Here is a 17,991-nt window from a genome sequence, read left to right on the forward strand (position 1 = left end):
CGATGTGGTGTTTATACAGCTTCACCAGCACAAAGATGTGTCATACATGGCCTGCTCTGTTTGCTTTTCTCCAAATATAGGGGGTAAAAAGAGTTGAATTGAAAGGAAAACAAAGCTATGGCTGAGAATGCCCTTACAGAGTTTTTCCACGATACTATACTTCGACTAGACGAAGCAATCCAGCGCGGCTGGGAATAACATTTGAATTACAACCGGGCCTCACCCTTGAAGGTGTGTTCTTAACTGATGATGGGCTTGTCTTGAGTCGATGACAACGCTCAAACTTTTATGCCTGTTTAGCTCTTTATTAAAGCCTACCATAAAATCGGATTGATTAGTTTATGACCCATTTGATATATTTGGGTTGTCTCAGACGGATAGCGACACGCACAATAATATCTGCGATGATCAATTCAGTTTGACGCTCAATATTCACCCTTTTTTAAATTCCTAATCTCAATAGCTCATTGACAACACATTTATTTAATGGAAGCGGTAAAATCATAAAAAAAAATGTAACCGCCACCCGTAGAGCCTTGCGTTCATAACGGTAAACGCCACGTTTCCACTCTGAGGTGTCCGTGCTTCTGTCTGTGGCTGACCTCTGCCCCCCCCCCCCCCCCCTGCAGCTGGCTGTCGGCCCTGGAGAGCACCAAGTGGCTGCAGCACCTGTCCCTGCTGCTGAAGGCGGCGCTGCTGGCGGTCAACGCCGTGCACCGCGACCACCGGCCCGTCATGGTGCACTGCTCCGACGGCTGGGATCGCACACCCCAGATCGTGGCGCTCTCCAAGATGCTCCTGGACCCGTACTACCGCACCATCGAGGTACGGCGGCCGAGGCAGCCCTGAAAGGGCACGTGTGTGGACCTGTTGTTTCATGCACTGTTTCTATGATTAAGTTGGCGGGAATTTGGGTTGGCGTGTATTTCCTGCCATGTTTCAATTACGCATTAATTCAGTTGAGCTGTTTTATTTGTATTTTTTTATAAAGTTTTGGAGTGCTTGCAAAAGTTCCCACAATGTTAGCAAATACTTGACTAAATGATACATGCTAAAAAAATATCACAACTCATGTAAGGGTTAGGGTTAGGGTTAACCCTCCTATGTTTTGTTTCTGTGTTTGCATACTAAGCTGTTAAGTTGGAACAATTAGTTCTGTGCTTTCCTGTAAGACGACAGTACCAATGCTGATGTCTGCGTTTGCAAACCTATCTAATTGCACTCAGTGTGTGTGTGTGTGTGTGTGTGTGTGTGTGTGTGTGTGTGTGTGTGTGTGTGTGTGTGTGTGTGTGTGTGTGTGTGTGTGTGTGTGTGTGTGTGTGTGTGTGTGTGTGTGTGTGTGTGTGTGTGTGTCTCCCAGGGCTTCCAGGTCCTGGTGGAGACGGACTGGCTGGACTTCGGCCACAAGTTCGCCGACCGCTGCGGCCACGGGGAGAACTCTGAGGACGTGAACGAGCGCTGCCCGGTCTTCCTGCAGTGGCTGGACTGCGTGCACCAGCTGCAGAGGCAGTTCCCCTGCTCCTTCGAGTTCAACGAGGCCTTCCTGGTCAGTGTTCATCCCCAGTGGTACTACATGCAGGGAGATCCGCTGCGGGCTGAGGATCTGTTTCCGCTGGGATTCTCCAATTTAGATCACCACAAACGACACGAGAGACTCCCAAGTCCTGTGCGACATCTGTCTTCCAATATGCAATTTCTGTTTAGGGGTGTTGCTTGTTGTGGTTGGGTCTGTCCTATAATCAAATCTGAGGCGATTTATGATCATACTAGGGTATTTACAAGTTCCTACATACCAGCTCATCGGTGTATAATTACGTGTGTGTGTGCGTGTTTGTGTGTTTCTGCGTGTGCACGTGTGGGTCTGTGTGTATTTGTGTGTGTTTCTGCGTGCATGTGTGTGGGTATATGTGTGTGTTTGTGTGTGGGTATGTGTGTGTGTTTGTGTGTGTGTTTCTGCATGTGTGTGTGTGTGTGTGTGTGCAGGTGAAGCTGGTGCAGCACGCCTACTCGTGTCTGTTCGGCACGTTCCTGTGCAACAGCGGTAAGGAGCGGGAGGACCGCCACGTGCAGGAGAGGACCTGCTCCGTCTGGTCCCTGCTGCGCAGCGGCAACCGCGCGCTGTGCAACATGCTCTACTCCTCGCAGTCCGAGACGGTACGTCCCCTCCCTCGGGCCCCTCGGGAGGACCCTTCTCCCCAGGGACCTGGGAGTGGTGGTCAGATATAGAGAGGGACCCACGGCTCTGGGAATGCAGATTGTGGCAGCGTTACGTAATGCTCTGCATTGCTTTGCCAGTGGGTTCTAGAGACACTAAATCTGGATTAATTACCCTCTGGGAAGTCTTTTTGCGGTGACATTGTTTTCTTGGTGGTTGCATTCCAAGGCGTGGTTCTTTTATCTACATTCTTCAATTAATGATTCGTTTTTATGATTTGATGATGGGGAAAAAAATGAGGATTTGCTCTAGAAGAACTTTTGATTTGAGACGTAGATCCTCAGAGTGTGGTTCCTTTTTCCTCTTCAGGTGCTGCACCCGGTGTGCCACGTGCGTAACCTGATGCTCTGGACGGCCGTCTACCTGCCCAGCTCCTCCCCCACAACGCCCAGCGACGACTCGTGCGCGCATTACCCTGCGCCCGGCTCCAGCCCGGAGGAAGCAACTCTCGGAAGGTCAGCCTGCCCCCTGATCACCCGTCTAGCCGGCCCGTTGCACCATGAGATCCACCAGCAGACCACTCCAGGTTGAGGGTGGATCCGCCCCACATCACCACCACCTAGAGAGAAGGGGGCCTAGTCCTCTGGTCGTCCGATGCTTCTCTATCGGCATCGGATCCCAAAGCAGCCGCTGACAGTCGCTAGGGCAGAACAGGTTGTCGCTTCGCTTCTAAACCTAAGAGTAAACCTAGGGTCGCTTTGTACGTCGAATGCTGTTAACAACATTCACTTTTCTCAGATTAATAGTTAGTGTGACGTGTCGCAACACATTTTGCCATGAGGGTTCAATTTCCGCTAGGTCTGTTATGATTTAACAATATTCTTGGCACTCTGTCACATGCCACATGCAAGACGTATTAGCTTCTGCAAAAGGCTCAAGAGTCATTTGTTCTGAGTTCACCAAGACTCTGCATAGCCTCCCCCTTACCCCCCCAAGTCCTCCATACCACTCTTATGAACTTATTGTATGATGAACGTCCTGGCACTTAATGAACACACTTATTGTATGTTCAACGTCCTGGCACGTAATGGACGCAGTTATTGTATTTTGTACGTCCTTAAAAGTAATACTTACAAAAGGTTGAACTAGCAATTGCTAGTGCTTGTCACTCGGTTCTCTGAACATCCTTACTGTACTGACAGCGATATATTGTTTCTCCTTCTTCTGACAGATGTACTTACTGTAAGTCGCTTTGGATAAAGCTAAATGCGCTAAATGTAAATGTATTAGCAGTCTCTCCCGTTTGGCCAAAAAGACTCTCCCTTCTCTCCTCGACGCAGACGCCCCAAGACCCGCTCCTTCGACAACCTGCCCAGCGCCTGCGAGCTCGGCAGCATGGCTGCCCCCAACCGGCGCTCCAGCGACCCCAGCCTCAACGAGAAGTGGCAGGACCACCGGCGCTCCCTGGAGCTCAGCTGCGTCACCGCGGGGCCCGACGGCGGAGCGGGGGGCCCGGAGGACCTGGAGGACCAGACCGACGGTCCGATGTACGCGGACACGGCCGAACCCGAGCCCCAGCCGGAGGAACGGGGACCCAGGCCGCAGCGGCCGCAGTCGCCCGGCGTCCCGGTGGCGGGGCCCCCGGAGCGGCAGGAGGCGGAGCTGTCGGTGGCGCCGGGCGTGGCGGAGGGCCAGATGGAGAACATCCTGCGAGAGGCCACCAAGGAGGAGGCGGCGGCGGCGGTGGCGGCGGCCGTCCACAGAGAGAGGGGCGTGGCTCAGGTCGTCTCCAACGGAGACACAGACATGGGGAAAGGTATAGAAAGTGAAGAGAGAGACGAGAAGCGTGCAGAGGTTGATGGCGGAACGGAGAATCAGAGTGAGCCGCTGTGCAACGGCCACCCTGAAGAGGATGTGGTGCTGGCGTCGGCAGCGGAGGGGGGTTTCCCAGGCGTCCCTCCCCTCCCTGCCAGTACGTCAGAGGAAACGGTGCGGATGCAGCAGAGCCTGGAGGCTGACGTGGGTAGGATCTTAGAAGAGCTGGTCAAGCAGGTGATGGACGGTTGTACTGAGCCACAGCCACAGGGGCAGTCAGCATGGCCTCTTGAGCCAGAGGACGCTGCATCCCACAGAACTCACACCAACGGCTGCCTTGTTGGCACCTTGGTAGAGCCGGGGCTCAGCTGTCACTGTGGCGAGCCCCCCAAGCCCCTGGTGCCGGCCAATAAGACTGCGTCTCTCATGGAGAGCTCCACCGAGACTCTGACGGACGAGCCTTGCGGTACGCTGGAGCCAGCGGCGCCGTCGCCGCCCGGCCCCCAGACGAGCAAACCCCTGCCCCAGCCCGCCAGGATGAACGGCCTGGAGGCCAGGCAGCAGCCGGCGGTCGCCAGGACTCCCAGCGGGGCCCACAAGCGGCCCTCCCTCAGTGCCTTCCAGTCCACCAACGGCGAGGGGCTGTGCAACGGCGAGGAGCCCTGCAACGGGGCCCCCGCCTGGGCCAAGGCGGCCGCCGAGCGGGGCCCGCTGAGCAGGCAGGCCTCTCTGGCTAGCGGCGGCTCCCTGGGCCCGCAGCCCCGCGGCTTCTGCCCGCACCGCTGCACCCACATGCCCGCGGGCCGCCCGGCCGGCAGCCCCGAGCAGCAGTCCCGCCTGCACCTGGACGACGACGGGCTGACGCTGCACCCCGACGCCATCCAGCAGCGGCTGCGGCAGATGGAGGCGTGCCACCAGAAGGAGGTGGAGAGCCTGAAGAGGCAGATGCAGGAGCTGCGCACGCGGCTGGAGAACCAGCAGCACGGGGGCTGCCCGCGGCTCAACGGAGACCAGGGAGACGAAGGGGTGAGGCCCGTCACCGTCACTGGGACCATCACTGCATACGTTTAAACAATGATCTCACGTGTGTTGGACCCTGATATGAAGGCGTGTCCTCTGAACATATTGCTATTTCTGCAGCCGTCTAGATTACACCATCCATCTAGATTACACCGATCCGACAGGCTGTTTGACCTTTTTATTCTCTTATCTTTATCTATCTTATCTTCGTTATTCACTTCAATAGCAATTGTACTGCATCAAGTAATCAGTGCACCATGGAGGGATCCATCAGGAAATGGATCTGTTAAAACAGGGCGGTGTGATCGTGTTATGACGTCGTGTGTGTGTGTGTGTGTGTGCCCCCTGCTCTGCAGACCTCCATTATGGACTCAGAGTACAACATGGATCCCAACTGCCTGTCCCGCTGCAGTACGGAGCTGCTGTCGGAGGCCAGCTGGGAGCAGGTGGACAAGACGGACGCGGAGGTACGGCGGTCACTCTGCCGCAGCGGGCCTGGGTGAAATGTTGAGAGTTTAGGGGTGGTTAGGGTGGGGACATGCAGGTCTGTCAGAGCAGAGGTGAGATAATATACAGGTTCCTAAGGGTGGTGATGGAAATTTGAAGGAGCACATTTATAGCTATCTGAAAACCCATAGCTGGTCTTTAGATTGTCCTTAAAGAACTAGTGAGCCCACTGTTTCAGATGGAATCCGCACACTCAAACACAAGTTTTAGGAAAGAGGAGGCGTGCTATCCCCATGGCTGTGACCCACGCTTTTTTAGTACCGTTGTTGTGTAACTGCGTATAATGAGCGATGTTGTATATGGAATCCGCCACTCCCAGTAGAGTTATACTATAGATGTCCGTTAAGCTTAACCCTCACTCGGACCGCTGCTCAGACGTAGCTTCACCCTCCACACACACCCTGGCGTTATATGTACTATATGTGTCTGGGAAGCCTTCCCCTCGGACGTGGGTATTAAATAAACGTGCTGCTCAGACTGGATGCGCTGCTCCACATGCTGTATTGGCCATCACTTTGTGAAGGATGCAGAGCATTGCCAGGGTCAGGGTAAGGCACACCCCTAGGGGGGCATGAGGTGCTAGAGCCAGTCAGGGGTAGGACCAACCCTAGGGGGGCTCCAGGACATGAGGTGCTTGCTGCCTGTTGCAGGTGACCCGCTGGTACCCAGACCACCTCGCCGCCCAATGCTACCGCTGTGAGAGCCGCTTCTGGCTGGCCAGCAGGAAGCATCACTGCAGGTAAAAACACACACACACACACACACACACACACACACACACACACACACACACACACACACACACACACACACACACACACACACACACACACACACACACACACACACACACACACAGCCACACACAGCTGTTAATACAACCCCCCCCCTCCCCAACTCATTCAGTTCTGTGAGTTTGTTCTACATGTTTTGTTTTTAAGGGGTAGGAACAAAGGTTACTCTGTGCTGTCTGTGGCCCAGCGCTCATATCATGTGAAATAATAATAAGGCCTATGTCTCACGATCTCTAGCCCATACCCTCATCGCTTGCTGATGTCTGCTCTCTGTTCCTCTGATTTAACTGTTAACTTGGAGCAGTCCTGCTTGCACCCATCATCCCTGGGACGCGGCACTATTCAGGGGTGAAACATCGTTATCAGGAAAAAAAAATTAAAGTGATCTGTCTCCCTTAAACTCCATTCTCATGCTCAGTGCTTTGCAAGCTTTCTGTTCCACCCGGTCTCTGTTAAGAGAGGGAGCTCTAGTGTTTGTGTGTGTGCGTGTGCGTGTGCGTGTGCGTGCGCCGCCTTATTGGCCCATGTGACATTCTCCATTGTGTACCCTCTCCTCCACAGTGGAAGAGAGCCTGTCCAGGAGGTCTGGTGAGATCCCGTGCTCCCCCCCCCCCCCCACCCCCACCCCTGTACTCGTCATCCTCCCAGACAGAACCCTCCCCTCCTAGCACCTCACACACTCACACACATATATATACACGCGCACGCACGCACACTGCATCCTCCCTGCCCTGTGGGTTCTGTTGAGGCGTAGAACCAGCGCAGCGCCCACTCTGACTCATAGCGTGAGAGGCCTGCAGTGCGGCACGGCTTTCCACCATTTAACCTTTGCACCGTGACAACGGGTTTGGACGGTGGCGCGAGGGGTCGCTACACTGCTAACCTCTCGCCTGTCCATCCACGACGTCACGTGCTTCCTTCTTTGCCCCCCCCCCCACCCCCACCACCTCCCTTCCATCCAATCCGGTCCCCATAGCAACCCCAGTTCTGGCCTTATGCTGCCTCTCCCTCCCACCACCATCCTCCCCCTGCAGCTCAACCGCTAACTGCATGGTTCTGCATCAGAGGTCGGTGGCGTGCTCAGGGGTGAAGCCCCGCTCCTGGCCAGGACTCGTACTCTACCGGGGGGGGGGTCTCGACTTCTAGTGGGGGGTTCTGATCAAAGCCAAAGACAAAGCTGTCCTCATTGACCAGTCGCTCATCTTCTCATGCATCATGTTTTTGTTCATGTTTTTTTTGGGTTGTTTTTGTTGCTGTTGTTGTTGTTGTTGTTGATGCACATCTGCGTGTGAGAGCATTGAGGCTAACGCCCGCATGTATACAAACAAAGATAAGAGCAGCTCTTCGTCTCTCACTTGTAACGTATAATACCATAATGAGTGACCAGTGTGGGCAATGGGGGTTAACGCTCTTGTCTCCCCCCCCCCCCCCCCCTCACAGGAACTGCGGTAACGTGTTCTGCGCCAGCTGCTGCGATCAGAAGATCCCCGTGCCAAGCCAGCAGCTGTTCGAGCCCAGCCGCGTGTGCAAGTCCTGCTATGGCAACCTGACGCCCTGCCCCGGCATGGGCCCCCGCCTGGCCCCGAGTCTGGGCCCCCTGGACGTGGAGCAGGACCAGGGCATCACAGTCAGCTCAGACTAAAGCCCAACACCCCCGGGACTTACAGGGTGGGGGGGTGGCGGGGGGGGCTGTGGGCCAGACGAAACACTAGGCTCTATCCCTTTACCCCCCAGCCAGCGGTGACGCTATTCTGCTGCGGGAGAGCACAGGAGCTACACAGAGTATCCCATGGAAGTGTGTGTGTGTGTGTGTCTGTGTGTACTACGGATTGAAGTGTATTTACAAGAGAGGAACGTGTACAGTAGAAGCTTGATGAACTTTGATGGGCAGCCGTCTCCTTGAGTGAATGTGTTTGCCATGCGTGTGTGTGTGTGTATGTGTGTGTGCGCATAGCAGGCTGAGAGTGAGAGAGAGATGGGAAAATGCAAACAACTGAACATGCATATTGCTGAGCAGGCCGGCGGTCTGTCGGACAGCACCTTAAGGCCCAGGAGTCCCTGCTCCCCCAGACGGGCTGCACTTTGACATTGAGCCCGCCAGAAGATCATGGAAACCTCTGCAATAAATGTTACTTTGTTCTTACCCTTTCCCCCCTCTCCCATCAGCCCCCCTCCGCCTCCCAGTAGCAGGTTCTCTGTCCAAACCAGTGACCCCTTTCTGTCCAACGACTGCAGAGTATTTCACCCTCTTTTGCGCTTTATCACCTCACGACACATGAGGTCATTAAGATGTTGAATCCTGCCGTCATGACACAAGCATCTCTCTGGAAAGACCGGAACGGGATGTCAGGCATTCGTCCCCAACGGAGCTCCATTGAACAAGTGCTCCGAGCTGAACCCACCCCCAGTCCCCCCTCCATCCCCAAGGGCTTCTTCCTCCTCCTCCTCCTCCTCCTCCTCCTCCACCCAGAGTGGTGTATGATGAGGGGGGACCCGTCCACTTGGTGACCTTCATCAGAGAGCAGTGTTGTTGACCATTGACAATGTGGCCATTGTTCTCCTGCCACGCCAAGAGGACTGCACCACAGCCCCCCTCCCCTGGCCTCTCCTGTCTGCAACCACTTCAGCACCCCCCCCCGCCCTCGCTGCCGTCTCTCTCCAGCAGGTCCTGGGTGCTGGACAGCCTTGTGAAGACAGCCAGTCTTCAGCCGACACCACAAGCAAGGTCATGTTGGGGCCCTGGCCTGCCACAGGCTGGACACCATGGGAGGATATTGACGGAGATACACGCACATATATTTTTTATTATTATTATTTACTTAAGAGTATGTTGGAATTGATATTTGGGGTGGGGTAGGTGATGGCAAACATTGAAAAGATGAAAGTGAAGGTGCTTAGGGGGGTTAAACGACACGGCTGGCCCCCATGACCTTGGTTGCGCTGCCCTGTCGTCTGCGTTGTAATTTCCGTCTTGGGTTTCCCTGTACGGAGAAGACCTTCCACACTCCTGCAGAACCACCGGCTAGCCTGCACCCTGCCTGCCAGCCCACTGCCCACCTCCTCACACTCACACACACACACACACACTTTGGTTTTGTAAAGCAAATGAATGAATTAAATAATATATTCAGAGACGTATATAGCATTTAAGAAAAAGGCTAAACAAATGTATAGAATCCTTTTGAATCGTGGCTCACTAAAATTAGTCACCAAAAAAGTTTCTTGTTTTCCTTGATTTTCTTTTTTTTTCTGGTCTAATTTTCCTCTGTTCATTACAACCAAATCTATATTGTCAAACTGTAGAATTTTTCTCCTTTTTAAATAGTTCACACTTGACACGTGTGCTGCGTTAAGTGCTATTAGTTTTTCCTTGGAAATGCAACGATTTCTCTTTTCATTAATTATTGTTTTATTTTTGAATTGCTGTTACAAAATGAAAAAGGACTAAAAATGTAAGTTGGGAAAATGAATTCGCCCCTGCATAATCAGTGTTGGGTCGTGAGCAGAGCTAGAGGTGGTAGTTAGAAGTAGCTTAGCATGAAGGGCCATGGTGCTGCAGGTCCTTCAACCTTTCGTTTTGTTTGGAGAGGGCCGAGGCCAACAGATGGAATAATCGCATCTGTATTCCATCTAGAACTGACCATCAGGCACAGTTTGGTATGGTCATCTGAATTCGGCCATAGTGCAGGCACAACACATGCAGACTGAATATTTATGGAGAGTATATGAGAGATATACAGTCATGAGTGAGTCCAATACCAGACCCTTCTCAGCTCAAGGACAGTCTGCGAAAATTCTAACAATCCAAACCTACCTGTGGAAGTGACACACACACACACACACACACACACACACACACACACACACACACACACACACACACACACACACACAGGCGTAGCTCACGATATGCTTTGAAATGCTGGTGAGAAAATAAACACCCCAAAAGTGGTATGCAGCAAGTAAAGCCAGCAGCCTGCACCTTAAACAACCAAACCTTCCTTCCCCTCGGCCGTAGTCTTACGCAGGGCTCCATTAGGACATCCACATACAAACACTACCTCTATTTTGTACACACAAATATAGCCTCCTTCACATGACAAAAAGTCCAAACATCGATTCACATTTAGTAGTTCTTTGGCGACAAGGCGAGAACTGCCTTGTTGGTCCTTTTCCGTATCTTTGGGTTGGACAAGCTCGGCCGAATCATTAATCATCTCTTGCTCTGTGTGGTTGTGCGTGTGTGTGTGTGTGTGTGTGCGTTGCTGCTAAGGGTAAGACGATCACTCCAGTTATAACCCTGTCAGGGTTACTGGAGCCTTGTCAGGGTTACCCTGACAAGGCTCAATGTTTACTTGGTTTCCCTCTTCCCTTTTCCCTCTTCCCTCCTGTTCTGCAGGCTGTGAATGGACATCTCACATCTCTATTTGTGACGTTTATCAAAACACATGTGAAAGAATTGTACAAATACAATCCGAACGTCGATTTAGAGTCCTGCTATCATGATGGAGGGTGTCCCTGTTTGGTCATCCTTCAAAACAATCAAGTGTTATGCTGGGAGGGAGACCAGATCATGCAGGTGTCGTCGACGTCGTCCCCCTCACTGCTCACAAATGTTGTAAAGGCTTTGGCAGCTTCAAACCTAATCATGTCAGTCCCCCACCTCACCATCGCACGAATACACACACCATTACACATGCATGGTGGGGGGCCCCTGCACACTTTGGAAACACACCAGGAATGGGAAATCTGAAAACCTTCATTCAGTTCACCCCCTTGACAACGTCTAGAGTGGATGTACGAGAAAGAACTCTTCTGAGTAGAGGCAAAAACAGTGTCACCACAAGACCATTCCGTACCCCTATTTGTTGCAATAAGGGGGTTCTAAATTGGAAAAAGGTATCCGCGGATCTGGTTGTTGGTCTTGGACACAGACATTTCATTGGGTGCTTTGTGAACAAGCAGTTAACCCGAGAATAAAGTGACTTTGAAGCGAGTTTGCGTGAATATTTGAGTTGACCGTCTCTTATTAGAGACCAGTGCCAAGCAGTGTTGCCAGATTGGGCCCGATTTTCCGACCAATCTGGCAAGCAGTTTTATTAGTTTCTCCCAAAGGGATGATGATTTCCTATACTTTCTGTTTTCCCCTTTTTTGTTGACGATAAGCACTTTCAGTCTTTCCCTGGGCCCTGCCCTGTCTAGAGTTTTGAAGCTGTACATAGCGTTTTCCTGCAACAATCTACTTGTGATGTCTGAATCTTTTGATTTTTGTTGAATTACTTGGAGCATTGTTGTAGTTTGAAGAACAACAATAAAATAGACATTACCCGGGTTGTTTTGCCAAGCCTTCACACAAAAACAACCACATACTCTGCATCCCATGATGTACACAGGGCCACTGTTATCGCTGTAGACCAAGTCATGTTTAATTTTCTGCACCTTTTTACATGTTTTTTAAAATCGAGACAAAAAATGTTTAGTAATCGTCTCACATCAATGAATACAGAATCAAATGTAAATTCAATCGGCCACATGACAAGAAAAGCACAACCAAGAGAAGAGGCTGCCGCTCCAGAAAGCTCATGCTCCTTGACGCGACACACGGGGGACTCACCTGCTGGCCCCCAGAGCGGTGTTGCAAGATTGGGCTGGACAACTGGCCCAATCTGGCAACATTCCATCAGAGGAAGCGATACACCTAAGTAACGGCCGTGTGCCCTGCGGTTTTTACAACTATTGTATCATAGTTTACTACACAGGAGTAAAGAAACGAACAAAAAAACTTAATGTAAACTAACCGAGCGCAAAGACGTCTGTACAACAACCAGAGTCAGACACGGAGAAAGAGGGTCGGTGACGGAGTTGCTTTGTGACTGAGCCCGCTTAGGAAGTCTTGGTTCACGACCAAGCCTGGCTGGTGCCGTTTGCTTCATATTGAATGTAACCATAGGGTCACCACAACAAACAAAAGGAAGCTTTGTAGCAACAATCGTCATTGAATTAGGCCCTATGTTGGTTAATTAAGCGTCCAATTAAGGTCCGTCACAACCAGAGTTCCCACGCCCGTGAGTCGTTGAATCCTATTTCAATTCCACCTTGTGTGCGAAGTGCTGTCCTGTTCAACCGTTCAAAGCATTCACTACAGGTGCGTTTACCTGAATAGAGAAAGCCGATACATTTTCTTCAGATTATAATTGAAAGTTGATGATAGATTTTTCTCCCAGTGACACAATTAATCTCCCTGCAACATTGTTAGAAATGCATTTCTTTAAAAAAAAATAGACACGGCTTCACCAGCCTTCTCTTCCCTTTGGTATATAAAAACGTAAACAACTATTTACAGTGTGTGTGTGTGTGTGTGTGTGTGTGTGTGTGTGTGTGTGTGTGTGTGTGTGTGTGTGTGTGTGTGTGTGTGTGTGTGTGTGTGTGTGTGTGTGTGTGTGTGTCCGTTTTGATCTGCTGCCCCGAAATCCTGCATTGAACACACGTATCCTATACACACGCATCCGATGGCTGTTAACCAAGTACAGATCTTCCATTGCAAGTGTCTTGTGTGGTGGAACGAGGAGCTGGGATGGGCGCTATGTACAGCCGACGGGTCCCACGCTCCGTGATGTGTGGACGCAGAGGGAGTTAAGATGCTGTTCTCCTCTGCATCCAATTAGAAGCGACAAACAGGGAGATGGGGTCACACAGATGACTGATCCCAAACCTGCAAGAGAGACCGGAGAGCCACACAGATTCACAATCGATTTGTGTCCCCACCAGTTGCTATGCAGGTAGATACACATTCATTCATAATGGTAGGCCCTTATAAATAATAATGTTTACTATGTAACAGCTTTAAGCTAGCTTCCAATTGGGGGAAAATTAGCCAATACTATGGCTGCTAGGCGAGGCCATTGATCAGTGAACTATAGAAAGACATTCCATGGCCCTACCACTAAACCAATCAGGAGCAGCAATAACAATAATACACAATCTGTGTAGAATCTGTGCAATTTAGTTTTAGTATTCGGTTTGTAAATAGGAACTTCTGAACAACAAATATAAAATGCAACCTTAATACAAAGAATTCTGAAGTTGCCCTGATCCCCTTATGGGACGTCCCGGTCCAGCGGTGGCAGCTACCTTGTTGACGGGCGTGAGCTGGGTGCGGACGGAGCTGGAGTGCAGCCGGCCGCTCTCCCCGAAACGGCTGGGGGAGCGCTCCCTGCGGCTGTCGTGCACCCGGCCCGGGGACTTCTCCCGCTCCAGGGGCCGCGCCGGGGACTTGTCCCGCCGGAACTCGGTCCGGCCCTCCCGGTAGCGGTGCGGCGTGCTGGGCTCGCGGTGGAGGCCCTCGTGGCTTCCGGGGCCCGACGCCAGGCGCTTGGTGATGTGCTCTGTGTAGGTGGGGGGGCCGCGCTTGCTGGGACTGCTGTTTGAGTCGGGGGAGGAACACACACCCAGTGGGCAAAGGTCAGCAGGTCTGATCCTCCGGAGTGATGTGATTATCGGTTGTGCGTATTATTTGGTGATGTCAATCTGCGACAGTATATTTTTGATTCGACCTTTTGATCAATCTGAAAATTTGAGGCTTCTTGAATATGTTCAATGTTTAGGAGCGTCAGGAAAATTCTTAGATTTCTCTCTCACTATCTACAAAAGGTTAAGCCAAAAAGTGGGAAACATTTGAGCGGAAACAGATGCACCGTTTGCTCACACATTTCGTGTTACGTCTCTGTCTCAACTTCACTTATGACGAAGGCTATTTATGGAAACAAATTGATGGTAGTTTACTAATTTGTCTTATTATGATTCCACCTGCATTCAAATTCAATGACATGGAACATATTTATATACTTTCCAATTTGCACATTTGACATGTACATTCTATTTCATGTTCTGTGATTTGTGTGTTTGACTCTGTTTACATGTTTCATGAACACGTTTTTTAAATGTCTTTCAGGGTGCCCTTGTCTGGATCCTCCAGCAGATGGCGCAGGTCAACTTTGTAAATACACTGGTTGGTGCCGATTTGTATATGGAGATGAAGTTTGTGATATATTCTGCTATTACATTTATAAATGCACATACTTTTAGAGCACAAACAAGGATTCAGGCGGGGTAAAAGCTTCCTTTGTCCGTTTTTTTAATCAACCGGACACAGTTGACTGGAAATGCCGCTCTTCCTCTGTCAAATATTTGCAAAAGTAAAGCCTCAGCAAAAAGAGGTTGGAGAAAATGTTAGGGGGGGTGAGTGTTAGTGAGGCATGAAGAAGGTAGGGAGAGAGGAGAACTAAGAATAGTCTGTTTAGGAGAGTGAGGGTGAGCGAGAGTGAGGGTTGAGGAGAATGAGGGTTAGGGAGAGTGAGGGTTGAGGAGAGTTAGGGTTAGGGTGAGGGTAAAGGAGAGTGAGGTTTAGGGAGTGTGAGGGGAGAGTAAGAGTTAGGGAGAGTGAGAGTTAGGGTGAGGGTTTAGGATAGTGAGGGTAAGTGAGAGTTATGGTGAGGGTTAGGGAGGGTGAGGTTTGAGGGGAGTGAGGGTAAGGGGGATCAGGGGCTTTTTGAGCAGAGAGAAGGGTAAAGGAGAGTGACCATTAGGGAGAGGGTTAAGGTAGAGTATTAGTGACTGCATGACCAGCAGGTTTTACCACCAGCCAAATTGGGAAAATAAGTAAATTCTCTCCATTGGAATTTGTTAGGGGAGAGTGAAGCGATGGTGGAGAAGAATGGACCGGTTTGTTTCAGGAGGATTCACAGTGTGTGTGTGTGTGTGTGCGTGCACGCGTGCGTGCGTGCGTGCGTATGTAGCGAGAGCTGACCCGCGGCTGGACGTGCTCCTCTGCTCCCCGGACTCCCGGATCAGGCTGCCCTTGCAGCAGATGACCCTCAGCTTGTTCTGGTAGGTGGAGGCCAGGTAGATGGCCCCAGAGGAGATGGCTGGGCCCAGGTAGCGGGGGTTGGGGATGTCCAGGTGGGCCAGCACCAGCGGCCTGCAGACACGCCCATCGGGCAGAGAGACGGGTCAGCACACGCGGCTGATATTCATGCTGTCATATCACAGTGTGTGATCGTATTGCTGTGTGATTGGTTAAGTCTGTATTTAGTCTGCTGTGACATCAGTGTAACAGGGTGTATTTATACACACTTACCCCAGGGAGGCGTGGACCTGGACCTCTATCACGTCCAGGGAGTTGAAGTAGGTCACAAACAGGTAGGGCTCTCTGTAGGCTGGAAGAGGAGAGGTGAGGAGGAGGTTACACCACAGGACGTGTGTGTGTGTGTGTGTGTGTGTGTGCGTGAAACCGGCACAGAGTGGAGCTGCTTCGTACGTTTCTCTTCTCGCCTGTGTTTTGCATTCTGCTTCCCACACTCACTCTCTTACGGAGTTCGACGCCAAACCTGCGATTTTCATGTGATGTAAACAAAACACTGCGACTAACTGCATACTTTCTGCATCACGTCCTCCTCCTACACACTCAACCCGGGCGCCATCCCTCGCCTAAATTATCCGGAGAATCTCCAGTATGTGTGAACACGTCTGATGCGTCTCATCTCTGGCTGTGAGTTGCATGTGTGTGAAAGGCCTGTACGCGTGCGTGTGTGTGTGTGTGTCTTTGGGATGGATGCTCACCGAAGGCCAGAGGGAGGCGGCTCCACCTGATGTCGTCGGTGCGACTCCTCCTCCCGTACGCGTCCACAAACACCCCAAACTCTGCAGCAGGAAGTCAACACGGCCGTTAGCGGGACTCTAGTGTTTTATACATCGTGAACATTCAGTCGTCGAGCAGATGGCCTCGTCCCTCAATCGAAGCTTCACATCGGGGGAAAAAAAAGACGTGTTAATATTGGTGTCACTACAGATATTGCTGCATGACGAAAATAAATGGAAACGGTTCTCTGTTTTGAATGGCTGTCATATGTGAAGGAGATGAGCAGTTGTTGTTGTACAGCATATCGTGTTACAAACATCTTTACTTTACACTAAGGAAGATTATACAAGATTTAACGAGGGATTTAGCAAAGGTAGAAGGAGACTACATTATCAATACAAGAAGAATTTCATCTGTTGGTTCTTGTTTTTTGTTTTTTAGCAGTAGCTGGGCCTTTCCCGAGCAAACAGTGTCTAGCATCACAGTGCCATCAATGGTGGATCGCTGAATACAAGGCAGAAAGTGTGTGCGTGTGTGTGTGTGTGTGTGTGGGCGCTCGTGGAGGCGGCTCACCATGGAAACAGAGCAGGTACTCCTCCTTCTGCATGCTGTTGGCCACTTGCATGATGGCGATGGGGAAGCAGTGGGAGGAGGCGGAGAACATGGCGCCGGCCAGCGAGGTGTCGTTCTTATCCAGGAACTCTGTGGACAGAAATAACTCGTCCTATAGGGTCACATCCAGGCTCTGTTTATGTCTGATGGACGTCAGGAGCCATCAGGCCATATATAAAGGCCTGGTTCACTCTAATAACTCTGCCCTATTACTTTCTTCTTTTAATGCAAAACATGTATTGATTTATTATTGCAAAATCTTGAATATGTTTTATATAATGTATTTATGCATAATGTAATGAATTTTCATTGCTTAACTGTATGTTTTACTTTTTACTACCTGTTTTTTGTATAAAATGCTCTGTTAACATATAGTTGGATTTAATTTAATGTATCTCTCAACCCAGTATCACCACAGAGCGGGATTCCTCACAAACTTGACAAATCCCAAAGCTGCCTAGACATTATTACAGCATCCAGCAAAAAAACATTAGGTGAGTATTTTGAGCTGAGTTCTGTTTGTGCCTGGACATAAAACCGGACCGCCTACACCATGCTTTCTGCTCGCTGACGCCTGTGTATTGTACAAAGGGCCAAAGTATTATACAAGACCCCTGCAATGCCACTGGGAGAGCATTCAGCTGGAGAAAAACCCAGGAAATGGGTCCGAGATATGCTGGTTTTTCTCTGTTTTTCCTCCACAGCCGACCACGACGCAGGCCTGCAGTTTTCACTCACCCTCCAGCGCAAACTGCTTCATCTCAATCTCGTAGAACTTGTTGGTGCCGATGATGGCACTGTAGCTGGTCAAGTGGATGCAGCTGCAGGGCTCAAGGGTCTCGATCTCCTGGGGAATCACACCCACAACCAGGACCAGAGAGAGACCCGTTATACATCGTTCACAGGACTAGATCCAACTTTCAACTAGATCTAGCCCTCGTTGAATGATTGGGGAGGTGATTCACTTCAGGGGGATTCTCAGGAATGAAGTCTCAGCTGAGGTGGATGTAGTTGTGATAACACACTGATGTATTGATGTCGTTATGTCTTTGGTTTAGTATACTCATCTTTTTCTACATTTCTAAAATATTGTAAAGCTGCACTGTTCAGAGTTCACATGCACACTGCATAGCCACCCCCCTTATCCCCCAGCGCCCATTCTCCCCCCTTACCCTCTTAAAAACACCCCTCTAACGCACCTATTGTATGTTGTACGTCCTGGCACTTAAAAAAAGTACTTCGAATTGTGTAGTATATTATCCTAGCTAGCTTTGTTGTGTACAGCGAATGGGTTAACCTAGAAATTGAACGTGCTTTGAACTTGTTTCTATGAACATCCTTACTGTACCGACAGCGATTGATTGTTGCTGACAAATGTACTGATTGTAAGTCGCTTTGCATAAAAGCTTCTTCTAAATCAATGAAATGTGAATGTAAATGTACTGTGTTTT

The 17,991-nt window shown here is 50.6% G+C and overlaps 2 protein-coding genes across 6 annotated transcripts in view; one reads left to right on the plus strand and one right to left on the minus strand.

The window, feature by feature from the left end:
- mtmr3 (myotubularin related protein 3) overlaps positions 1-12,598 on the plus strand; it is a 28,972-nt gene extending 16,374 nt beyond the window's left edge. The window contains exons 14-22 of one of the 5 annotated variants that reach the window (XM_056591581.1): positions 630-825; positions 1,361-1,546; positions 1,984-2,154; positions 2,525-2,670; positions 3,496-4,996; positions 5,347-5,457; positions 6,148-6,236; positions 6,853-6,879; positions 7,732-12,598. In XM_056591581.1, coding sequence (XP_056447556.1) covers positions 630-825; positions 1,361-1,546; positions 1,984-2,154; positions 2,525-2,670; positions 3,496-4,996; positions 5,347-5,457; positions 6,148-6,236; positions 6,853-6,879; positions 7,732-7,933 — 2,629 coding nt within the window. In that variant the 3' untranslated portion in view covers positions 7,934-12,598. The remainder of the gene's footprint in view (positions 1-629; positions 826-1,360; positions 1,547-1,983; positions 2,155-2,524; positions 2,671-3,495; positions 4,997-5,346; positions 5,458-6,147; positions 6,237-6,852; positions 6,880-7,731) is intronic. The other 4 variants (XM_056591582.1, XM_056591584.1, XM_056591585.1 and 1 more) reach the window with 4 other exon arrangements.
- The window catches only part of LOC130383788 (citron Rho-interacting kinase), a 63,185-nt gene continuing 56,898 nt past the window's right edge, over positions 11,705-17,991 (minus strand). Inside the window, exons 34-40 of the mRNA XM_056591586.1 lie at positions 17,279-17,387; positions 16,502-16,630; positions 15,910-15,990; positions 15,428-15,506; positions 15,098-15,268; positions 13,423-13,711; positions 11,705-13,003 (exon numbers count right to left, since the gene is read on the minus strand). Coding sequence (XP_056447561.1) covers positions 12,980-13,003; positions 13,423-13,711; positions 15,098-15,268; positions 15,428-15,506; positions 15,910-15,990; positions 16,502-16,630; positions 17,279-17,387 — 882 coding nt within the window. The 3' untranslated portion in view covers positions 11,705-12,979. The remainder of the gene's footprint in view (positions 13,004-13,422; positions 13,712-15,097; positions 15,269-15,427; positions 15,507-15,909; positions 15,991-16,501; positions 16,631-17,278; positions 17,388-17,991) is intronic.

The sequence above is a fragment of the Gadus chalcogrammus genome, chromosome 6 (assembly GCF_026213295.1).
Source record: "Gadus chalcogrammus isolate NIFS_2021 chromosome 6, NIFS_Gcha_1.0, whole genome shotgun sequence".
NCBI classification, from domain to species: domain Eukaryota; kingdom Metazoa; phylum Chordata; class Actinopteri; order Gadiformes; family Gadidae; genus Gadus; species Gadus chalcogrammus.